Source organism: Anas acuta, chromosome 6 (assembly GCF_963932015.1).
Source record: "Anas acuta chromosome 6, bAnaAcu1.1, whole genome shotgun sequence".
Lineage (NCBI taxonomy): Eukaryota > Metazoa > Chordata > Aves > Anseriformes > Anatidae > Anas > Anas acuta.
Window position 1 is genome coordinate 31,504,331 of NC_088984.1, and position 12,362 is coordinate 31,516,692.

The window sequence follows — 12,362 nt, forward strand, 5'->3', positions numbered from 1 at the left end:
AACTTTCCTTAGAAGTTAGCACTTCATCCCATATGACAAATGCTAAAGAATTCCTTTTTTTTTTTTTTGATTTAATATATGTTTGTTCAAAATAAGGATATTTCAATGAAATCCTAAGTTATGAGCATATTTGTTGTTCAAAATATTTGGCTCACCACAGGCTGGCTGTTTCTTGAAGTTAAACACTTACCTGAAAATTATGGACCCAATCTATTCAACCCCATTCTTGTCCACAAACTACTAATAAATAAGGGAATAAAAACACAATAAATCAAATTTAGAATTGCTGACAGTTACCAGGCATGATACCTTCCAGTCTATGGAGAATATGCAAGAGCCTCGATAAAGTTAAGACTCCCTTTTTACAATCATGTTTTTATAAACAAGTACTTCCATGATTTTCTGCAAAGTCTGCCTCAAAAACTATGAAGGTAAGTAGTAAAAAAATATACTATGTACTTTCCCTCTGTTGACCTTCTCTGAAAGTTTCCTATTTTCTGATAAAGATGCTTGTTCACTAACAAAATTACCGAGCTGCCCGGCTCATTTCATGTGCACGCCATAAAGAACACAATGCGACTTCAAATTATTGCTGTTACGGTTTCAAGCTGCCCATTAAAGTGATGGCCAAGGCCTTCCCGCAGGAGCGATCACTTGTGGCCAAAGTTGCAGGCGAAGCTAATGAGAAACAAAGAGACTTCTTGAAACTAGGAGAGCCAAAAAACTCGCAGAGAGGAACAGGAAGGAACATTACCCAGGTGAATGGGGGAAGAGGCAAAAAAGGGGAACATTTACTTCTCTCCTTGTCTAACTGTACTAGGTCAAAAGAGCTACAGATGAGGCTGAAGGTTCATCGCCAGGAGCCAGGCATCCATACCAGCGCCACGCCAAGCCCTTATCCAAATGTGATCCGTGCTGTGCTCCCTGATTATTCACAGAGAGCTCGCTTGCTCTCCTTATTAAACCGCATTACATGGAGCTAAACTACATTTGACATTTTCCTACGAGTACTTCTTCCACATAAGCTGCAGTAAAGCTGTTACAGAGACATTGTACGATAATGAACAGACTGAAGTCCAGGAAATAATCTCTCTGTTGTGATGGGGGCCTAAACGCAGAAAAAAAATTAAGAACTTAATTTCTATAAAAAACAGCGATACCCTGAAATAGAAACTTAGAGCACTGAACTGTGACTCAGAAGACACGAATTTAATTTCAGGCCCTTCCACTTATGTAATCTTGCAGGAATTATTGCACAGGAGGATAATAGCGCCTCGCAGGAAGGCTAGGGAGATAAGCGTGTGCGTGAGGTCCCAGCGAGCAGGATGGTCAGAGCCACACGAGCACAGGCACAGATATGCCTGCTCTGTCTTTACTGCATGTTAGATCTAAATTAAATCTGTGCTGCCCACCGCAGCCTGGCACTCGGCACTCCCTGACTCAGCTTCTGGCTCCTCATACGGGTGCTGGCTGCTAAGACTGCAAGCACCCAGGTTGCTGAGAGCCCTAGCACCCAGGCTGATCCATCTCACCATGGATCAGGGGGCACCCAGGCCTCTGGGGAAGGGCCCCACAGCCAGCCCGTGTGCCTGGCATCAGTCCCACGTGCTTCCATGAGGATAGAGCCTATCCGTCCCAACACACGGTAGGCAGGAGTGCTGCTAGCTGTACCCACCACACTTGGTGGCTTCAGGGTGTTACGTCACTTGTTCTTCGGCAGGAGGAAAAAACCTCCATTTACTTGCAATGGAAACACACATTTGTATTTCCTCATCAACTTCATGGACACTTCCCCTTGTTGAAGTGCAGGAGGTTCCTGCCAGCCTTCTTCTCCAGCCTGATCAGGTTCCTATGGACAGCAGCACAGCCCTCTGGAGCCAGCCACCCTGCCCAGTTTTGTGCTGTCTGGAACTTGCTGAGGGTGCCCTCTGCCCACCATCCAGACCATTAACAAGGATTTGACCCAGATCAGAGCCAGTATTGCCCCCTGGGGCACGCCACTAGTTACTGGCCTCCACCTTGACTTCATGCTGCTCATCAACAACCTTTGCATGCAACTGCTCAGGCTGTTTGCAACCCATATCACGTTCTATAAATACAAGCCATACCTAGGTAGCAGGGGACTGAGTAATTCTGCATGCAGGTGAGACTCACTTTGTTCATATTTTAAAAAAAAATGTTTTATATATAAACTGAAGAAATAATTAGGGCCTTGGCTTTTGGAGAACAATAACAGAAAAGGGATACCTGCAGTTCTAATATAAAAGCAATTCCTTGCCTAAGTCTTTGAAAGGTTCAACATTATAAATTATTTACATACAAAATTACATAGGCATAGATTTGTTTTAATGGCATGTCTAAGGCCTTGAAAGGAAGGGCCTTCTCTGCTAAAGAGATTGTTAGACAAGTACTCATTTGTCTCAAACAAATTATGGAAATATTTTGAACGCACTAACATGAAAGATCACATGCTGGGATGGTTAGTCCCAGAAAAACGTACATACCTCAGGATTCCAGAGTGGTTTGGTAAAAAGGAAAAAAAATCCATTCTGGAGCTAAACTCAGACGAAGCTTTGAAATCCATACTTAAAAAAAAAAAAAAAGACATACTCACTTTTAAAATTCATGGGATTTGAGTATGAAGCATGTGTTGGAAGAGTAAGATATGAAACAAACCAAACAGGGAAAAAAAAGGTAGCTTCTGAATCACTGAAGTGGGAAGGCAGGGAGTGGAAGAAATGCCCCATGGTCATCATGCAGCAAAGCTTCAAAGCCTGCTGTGCTGGAGCTAAACATCTGCAGTAGCTACATCAAATGTCACATTCCTCTAAAATCAGGAATCATTTCCATAGGAAAATTAAGCGGCAGCTAATATTGCTAATGCAAATCTCCAATTCACAGTGTCTACTCATGCAAGAAATCAGCACATGATGGTACAATTAATAAAAACAGTTTTACTGTTAATGGAAAAATGTAATTTAATAAAATCCTTTTCTCATGCTTTAGGGAAACAAGTAGAGGATTTAAATAATAAATAAATAAATAAGGAGTCTTCTACCTACCTCAATTTCTCCTCTTTGACAGGAAACTCCACCCCATGAAATTTGAACTTCTAATCCTTTTTTTTTTTTTTTTCTAGTTTGTGTTACATGAAGACAATATGATTCGTATGACTGATCACCTCTTGGTAGATGGGCCCTATTTTGCCTGGCATCATGCAGACATGGAATAAAATGACATTACTTCACCCTCTGTAAGACAACCGAGATGGAAACAAATGGGCGGAACACAGGAAAAAAGGGAGACATTTGTCAGTATGACAGGCAGCAGTCTCAGCAAACCGTCAAGCTAACCACTGTCAGAAGCATATAGGCATAACAATAAAGAAGAGTATCAAGGAGCGACAGGGAAGTCATCTTGAAATGTTAAGATTGAGCTCCCTCCAAATGGGAGGGGCAGCAGAAATAAAACTATCAAGTTGTTTGCTAATGAACTGATCTGTACTACTTCTGTTACTGTGTTTAAGCACAACAAACCTTAATGGCTTGCTTCTCCCACATATATCTTCATGGCAACAGAAGTTTGGGAATGAAATGGAAAATTGGGAGGTATCCCAACAAAAGAACAGAACTGAGAGGTATGCCTGAAAGAAACTTAATGCAGAACACAGACAAAGTTTCACTGAAACAACAAAATGCATGGTTCTGTATACTATTGCAAAATTACCTCTGCCACAGTTTGAAACTGAAGAAATAATGCAGACCAGCACCATCACATTTTACAGCAAACGTAGACTACAAGGTATTTCAAAAGGAAGTTCCTCCTGTTAACACTCACTTTCTGCAAAGGTAATTCCTCCGTATGCATGTCTATGCACATCTGTGTGCATCAGTACCCATGCAGTTGTACATAAACGAGGACAAAAAGTAATAGGAGCTAAAAGGGAGAGGGTGCAGGGTTTCACAATGTGTGTTGTCTTACCTGCTTAGCTTCACACACAGCACCGCAAAGCTAAGTTTACTTTCAATTTGTGAATAAGTCTCATATAATCACCTACACATTTTATACTGCAAGGCAATTTGCATGGTTCCCAAGGAGATAAGTTTTAAAAATCTTCTCTGGAATCCACTGATAAAAAAATGGGGAAAACTAGCAATAATAAGATATAATGATGAATTAGTCTACATAGAAAACTTATCTTTTACTGAGCCCATCAGGAAAGCCTAGATAATCACTAAACATTTTGTATTGCTTTTCTTTATTCTTATCTCCAGCTTCATATTTTTACCGTGACTAGGCAGAATGTTTTCGATTTTCTATCTTTTCTTTTACAAAATATCAAACAAGGATAAAGGATTTGGGAACATAAAGTTAGACGTAAACAAGAATAATATAAATACATTTTCTATTTGTGCAAATATACTTACTAAGCAAAGCATACATTTTGAATAGGCTATATACTTTTTGAGTTCTACCCATAACCAAGAGTCATTTTTGAGACAATTGCTGTACCTGATAAACCTCAAATAAGCTTTGAATGGAGAACTGTGACCGCTGTGTGTCATGTGTGGGAGGGAAGGAAGAGGAGGAGACATCTTAAAAATATAACAAAAAAGGAAAAAGATGATGGAGCCCTTGCTTGCATTCTGCTGGAATTAAAGGGCATTAAAAAAGGTTACAAGTAATCTGCCAACAACCAGTATTTTCACAACACTAATTTCTTGATCTAAGATTTAAGCAAGAGAACAAGAGAAAAAAGGCTATTTTCTAACTATAAAAAATAAATTATATGCTAAAAATAGTATTGCACTAAACTCTCAGGCCATTACTGCAAGTTTTTTCAGCTGCACTTCAGATGAGCATCTCTCCAAAATAATGTATGAAATTTTCCTATTTTCCAACAACTTCCTATCCCTAAAAATGCCCCGAATAAAGATTGCACTGGCATCTTTCTTTTCCTGAGTGAAGACAATATAAACTATGACAGATGTAGTACTGCATATAGTGAGGCAGAAGTACCTTCCTTGGAAAGCCATACAAACCCCTTGGGGTTACATGAAAGATGCAGACAGCAGGTAAGGAGAAAATGGACAGTAAGCGAGTAAGATGGGGAAGATCATTTATGCATTATAGATCTTACAGTGCTCCTTGTAGGCAGAGTAAGATTTACTGGGATATTTACAAGGACACTGGAGAAATGTGAGCTTAATGCAGGAGAAGAGTACCTATGTGAAGATTTGAGAAGTGGGAAACACATTCAGTTTGGCAGAAAGCAAACATGGTTTCCCAGGGGACTTCTTTTTCCTACACAAATACAAGTTTCACTGAATACTGATGAAGGTCTGCAGAACTAATCTACATCAGCTCGAAGGCATGCAAGAAGTCTGCATTTCTATTTGCTGGTGCTACAAAAATGTAAAGGATCCTAGTAACACATATACAAAACAGATTCTGCTCCATCCTTATTAGATATTAACTTTAGTGAAAAAAAATCAAAAAAATAAATCTTGTCTCCTCCTAAGTTGACAAGATATTTCCTGTCTATACTATAAACTACAAAAGCAATACTCATCTAGTGGCTACTGATTTCTACCTTCTGTCTTTAAAATCAAATAGACAGTCATAATTACTTTAAATGCATTTAGTGGAAGTTCAGCATTTCTTTAAATGGACCATTTTGATTTAATTCCCTATACAGAGAATTTCATCTAAGTTATTTTTCTCTGAAAAATCTCGATTTATGCATTTAATAACCTCTTGGACTTCTGAGGAAAGTCAGCTTCAGGACTGAACAGCTGCTCTGTCAAACTAAAAATGATAACCCAAGCTGTGTGCATTAGCTGTATGCCTCGAGATTGGATTCTATAGCATCTAATAAGGTATGAGCTCCATTTGAAGCTGTTCCCAAAAACACAGCATTCACATCTTCTCTCCCCTCTTTGAATTCTCAGCTATCTGTGGCCAGTGGTGTACTAAAAGCGTCCTTTTCTTCAACAGAGAGATTTGTTTTCTTGAAACACACAGGAATCTAGTACTCAGAGTCTTTTATTTCTATGTCAAATTGTTTGAAATTGGGGAAGGTGTTAAAAAATACTCCAGAGGGGAGACTGTCAAAAATGACCTACCTTGAACAAACCAGGCTACAATATAGCCTTTAGCATTAGCAAGAAAAGAAAAAAAATCTTGTTTCCAGTCACTTTAGAAGATAGATTTTAAGTAGTGGTATACAGACAGGGAAAGCTTTTTAATTAAAATGTCTAGAAATTGCAAATGTTCTTTTTGAGAGTTAAACATATAGACACTGTGATCCAACATGATCATAAAGAGATTTTTAAGCAAATGAAACATTCAATTATAGTCCCTGTTTTGTAGTGTTTATATTCGTGCAAGACCACTTTAATATTCCTTTTTTCTTTGCATGCAGTTATATTTTTACATTTTTTAAATCAGCATTTCAATTTATTTTAGAGCTCTATCCCAGGCTCTCACTTTCTTTAAGGCATTATCTTCCCATGAAAGTCAACATCATTTTGTTAGTTTATGAAATTAAATACGCATACCCACTATGTCTGTTTTTTTTTCCCTTTTTTTTTTCTCTCCCATTTAGTTGCTGTTTCTTGAAGCAAGTTTTGAAAGTTTCCAAATAAGTTTAAAGACATCCAATTTATTTGTAACTATTAAATTACTTTCTCAAGTGGTATTATATCCTTAAGGTGTGATACCCATTTATTAACTGTAGAAAGCACTCAGAATTTCCTCTACATGTGACCATCTCTTCTAGCAATTACTAGAAGCACTGGATATAGATGCTTTCAGTAAATTATAAGAATATCTCTCAGAGAAGATAGGGAACAGAAAGAATATTCTTACATGAACACATATATGTATTATGCTTACCTGTTGTTGTTCAAGTACGTGGTAACAGCAAAGTGTACCTAGAGGTGTCCTTTCTTGACTAGTATACAAGTTATCACTTTATGCAATTACATATTATCTGTTTAAATACTCACAAATAATTTGCAACAACATTTAAAAGTTTGCAGCACAAACCTGGCTTTCTACTGCAGGTAAAAACAAACTCTTAACAGACATTTGCATTAAAATCACATTATACTTGTCTATCGTTAGCGTAAGTCATATAATAAAATAACCTGTAAAGATTTTATTTTGATCATTATTCTACCTGATTCACTGAAAATCTTGCAAGGTCTGCAAGTGTTTTCCTTCTCCCGACTGAATCTTCCCCCTTACCATTCCCTACACCATTCTTACACCTACTGTTCTTCTGATAAGCTCAATAACCCACCAACATTTTGGGTAAAATTGCTACAGCCTCCTCACAGTGGCAATGCATTTCTTTCCTGATTGGCCCAATGTAACTATACAAGAGAAAATTATTCAAAATATTACTTCAAGAGTATAGGTTAGGAACTAACCAGATGGGAAACCAGAATCAAGTATGTGAGAGACTAAGCAGAAGCCTACCAGCAAAACTGAAAACAGTACAGTGAATACAAAATATGGGCTGTCAACTAAAAAAAAAAATCTGCGAATGGATTATATTTATCAAATGTGTAAAGATAGTTTCCGCTTTCGCAGACAAGTTTTACCTTACATCCACCAACCCAAAAAACATTTTCTATTTTGTGTCACTGCTTTACTTGGCCCTGTTTTTCAGTACTGTTTAAATGATGCAATACTCAATTTCTTGACAACGCTCATTTTTTGACAAGTCAGTCAATTGTCAAAGTTTTAGCCTGCATGAGAACTGAATTGCCCAAGCTTTTATACCTTTTAAACATAACTACATTCAAGTACGTTTCTTAGATGCAAAAAGATACTAAGCTACTGAAGGTAAATGTAGGAATACAGTTTTTCTTCAGAATTAATCTACTTGCAGTCAGTGTGCAATAAGAACAGTATCGTGCTACTTGAAACTTACCTGAATAGCAAAAGTAATGAATGATTTTCTTTTTAATAAATTCTAAAATCTATTAATACCTAGAGACAATTAGTAAGAAATATCTGATCTTTCATACTAGTACTTTTTTTTTCCCCCAAGATTTTTATGTTTATTCTTCCTCAGCCTGCAGCTAGCAAGCCCTGAAATGTCATTGCTTACAGGCTATTGCACACTCAAGCTAATCTAAATTTAAACTCTTCTGATTTTTGACCCAAGGGAATAAACTGCAATCAAATACAAATTGCAAAAATATTCAGCATTATAATTCAGCATTCTGGAACCAGAGTTTATAGACATCCCTGGTTCCCATTTTTATATTTGCTAGCCAAATCCCACCCTTCATACATACAAGATGAATCTCAATCTGTAAACAGTTCTGCCCAGGTGTTTTACTGCATTTGTGGTCCCACTATATTTCACGATCATTTCTTCTGCTTTCATATTCCTGAGAAAATATCCCCTGACAGGGGCCAGTAGTTTTTTGGAAAATCTACTTAAAGCAAAAGCTTATGAATGGCCTGCTCAAAAATAAGAGTCAACGTGCATGTAACAATAAAATTAATGTACTGTTAATGGCTCCTACCAGCTCACTGCTAAGTCGTGCACTTTTAGAGTGTTGCCCAGTTTATACTCTCCAGTCTTCAGGGGTTGAGTACATTCTTTAGCATGAGCAAGGAGTGGGTCTGCGTGACTATCTACAGGAAACTCTGAATCCTGGAGAAAAAATAAAATTATTAATTATCAGAAAAGTTACACAAGTTCAAGCAATGTACTACTTATTATGTTACTATTTTAAAAGCACAATTTTATCTTATTTTTCCACTTTGCTTAATTTTCATCAATTTTTACTTCTCGTCCTGATTTTATCAATTTTGATGTATATTGTTAAAGCTGAATGCAGGTGTATCTCAAAGACCGGTGCCTGTAGAGAACAATTGAGTATTGTGAGATTTATTAATTTGTTCTGTTATAATTATATTCCTATAAGCTCACTGTATATACCAACAAAACACCTTCTTCCCCAAAACAGAAAAAAGCACCTATGTAGTTCAGAGTAACTTCAGCAAGAAAGAAGCAACTCTGCAGTGTGGATGCTGTGAGATAGAGTTAAAATGGCAAATAAAATTCTGCTGTCATTTCTAAACAGAACAGAGTTTGTGTAATGGTACAGGTGTAAGTAACAAACTTAGCCCGATGTTTTTATTGTAAGTGTCATTTATGTACCCCATACTGGAAGAGTATACCAATCCCCTATAAGAAAATCCTCTCTGTGCAATTCAGGACCATCACTGCTTCCAATAAGTAGATACTTGGTAGATTACTAAGTAGATTGGTGGTAGACAGTCAAAAGTTAATGCCAAACAAATTTCAGGTAAACTAAATATTTTTCCTTAAACAAAAAAAAATAACGTTAAACAAGAAGTATAAAGTTACCAATTAACATCCAGTGATCTACTCTGCACTGTACCATCTCATGTTAAAAAAAAAAAAAAAACAACCACAAACTAACTTTCAGAAACCTTTCCATTTCATCAACTGGCAGCCCCACAGCTCCTCCAACTAAATTCAAAGGGAAGAACTTACTTTGCCCTTGTCCTAGTCATTCAATTTGTATTTGATTTCCCTCTCTTTATCTTATTTTTATCTTATCTTTATCTATTTATCTCTTTATCTCCTACACCAGAGATGAAAAGCATGAAGTCCCAGGGTCATGCTCAGTGCAGCAGGATTCTTGGTGCAATCACTAAGACAAGTGTGCCATGTATGTTCATATAAATAATACAATACAAAGGAGAGCAGATACAGGTAAAGAGCGTTTTTTTTCTCCTTCATGCATATATGCAGACCTGTACTGACAGTAACTCCGGGCACTATTTCCCACAGACCACTGCTACGTGGACAAGATGATCCTTTTCTCTACTGGAATAAAGGCCCAGTTTCACACGTGGCGTTATTCCGAAAGAATTCACAAGCACATGAACACTTGTTGAACAGAGCACTGAAACATCAGGCTGCAGTTCAGAGGAGACAGCAGCAGCCAAATCAGCTGCTGATGCTGTTCGGCAGCACACAGTACAGCAGGTTGTTCCAGGTTTGCAGAGTTTTAGCAGCCTCTCCAGAGCAGCAATGCAGGGAAACAGCATCTGTGTTGATCTACCCCTCTGTAAGATTCAGCTACAGGCCCAAAGCAGAGTCTGTTCTTCAAGGCTCTTGTTCACTCATTGTGAAAGGACAAAGACAGACCTATTATTCAGCATGTTCAAGGAGGCACCTGTCCTGGAAATCTGTGGCTTCAAGAACAAATGAGAAAGTTGTTTTGTTTTGTTTTTTTTTTTTTTAAATTCAGATAAAACTAATTAGACATTAGACAAATTTGGACTGAACCCTGAAGATAACTTCCTCTACGTGTAATAGTATATCTTTTGAGTATGGCATTCAGACTTCTCTCATTTAGTAAAAGCGACGATCATCATGAGAAACATCCTCATCAACAGATAATAGAAGGCAAAATCAGGTGTTGATTGAAGTGGATAGCTCAGCAGAGATTCATGGGTAACATGCTTAAGATGCTGGACTGTGGGACTAGATTCCTAAAAAGGCCCAAATCCCTCAAGTATATACTGAGCAGAACTAAGAATACTCAACTACCTGTTTCCTTAAGCTCCAGCAGTTTAAAGCATAAGACCTACAGAACTTCTGCTGGAGTGCAGCAGCTTTGGAGCAGAAAATCTGGACCCTGGGACACAGTGGAGACAGTCTGGCTGTGAACCAAGAACCTCACTGTAAACTTGATATTCTGTATACATGCCATCAGAAATGGGGGCTGAGATTTCCACAACAAACCTCAAAGAGCCCTCAAATCAAACGTGAGCAGACTGAAGTTGTCAGGCTCTTTCCCAAGAAGAATACACATCTCCTGGAGTCAGAGCAGGCTCTGCCAGGTCAGGGGCAGAGGAGATCGCAGCATGAGGAGGGTTGTGAATAGGAGGAAAGAAACACATCAGCTTGCAAACAGGGATTGAGGATGTTATCCAGTATGGGCCACAGAAAGAAACTGGCCCTAAATCATTGAGAATGGATCTTCATACTGACATTCAAGTCCAGGACAGACTTCAGATGGCTGTTTGGACATCATCCGCAGTTGTCATTTACAATCAGCTTGAAATAACTGTGCAGGGCTTCAGGCAGGTGAACTGCATACAGCGGTATTCAGAGCTCATAACATCACAAGATCAACTCTGCTGAAAACAGCTGATGTACAATCTTGACAGAGAATCTTTTGGTACAGAATATATTTATTTATCATTATTGGCACATGAGATCTAAATTGAGCATCAGGTTGTTATTAATGGTTAAACGTGTGCTTTAAAGTAACTTGAATGAGTTCTCCATACCAAGAGACAAATCTGTTACTCCAGAATGGGCTGAGAGACAGATCTTATGTACTCTTCAAAATACTTTCTTCTTACAACTATAAAGGTGATAAAACAACAAAATGCATATATATATACTTAATTCTTGCAAGCTCACTTTCAAACTGAACGATCTTATTTATTTTAAGATTAGTCAGACTAGATTTATTACCAACTCTAATTAACCAAGCTAAACAGCTTTATTAAAAATAGATTGTCATTAAAGACCATAAGGAGGGTAACCATACACAATATATTTTAAGGGCTACACTAGTCATTACAAAACCACTTACAAAGACTATAAAGTTTTCTAAAGACTAAGATGATCTTTCACGCTTACAACATTTTCAGGACATCCTGCTGCGAGAAACTTTAAAAGAAAGAATGAAATTACCGTATTATTTAAAATGCCTATAACCACTAAGATTAAGAACAGAATGAAATCTATGTATTTTAATCCGAGTATGTGCACACACAGCAGGGATATCCACTAATTTTTTTTTTGTTTGCACTTAACTTGATGGCAGCAGTTCTGTTAATTTGAAGGAATAAATGTACAGCAAATTTCAAAATTACAGACCATCAAGAAAATTTCATTTTGTCTCCCACTTCAGAAGCTTTCTACACCACATGTTCTTTAAGGATGCTATTAACCCGAATCAAACTCTTCAAATGATTATCAGAATTGCTATTAATTTTAGCTACTGACTTAATGATCAGTACAAGTGCATCTATTACAAATAAGACCTGAAACATACTTTGCAGTGTGGCTTCAATCACATATGTAGCCTAATAAACCCAGTCCAGTATCTACTGGGTTTTGATGCTGTTGGTTTTTACTTGTTTACAAGAAAGTAAGACTGGATCTGACAAAGCTTTAGATGTTTAATACTTGGTCATGGACATGTAATGTTTTTTTTCATCTAAAATACATTTGTTTCCCCTTTGAAGTTAAGAAACTAAGCATTTGGTTTTGTTTGCAGAAA

General features: G+C 37.6%; 1 protein-coding gene across 7 annotated transcripts in view; it reads right to left on the reverse strand.

The window, feature by feature from the left end:
* The window catches only part of SPAG16 (sperm associated antigen 16), a 393,156-nt gene that overhangs the window by 310,947 nt on the left and 69,847 nt on the right, over positions 1-12,362 (reverse strand). For all 7 annotated transcript variants that reach the window (XM_068686339.1, XM_068686338.1, XM_068686337.1 and 4 more), the window contains one exon: positions 8,547-8,677. In XM_068686339.1, the coding sequence (XP_068542440.1) occupies positions 8,547-8,677 (131 nt within the window). The remainder of the gene's footprint in view (positions 1-8,546; positions 8,678-12,362) is intronic.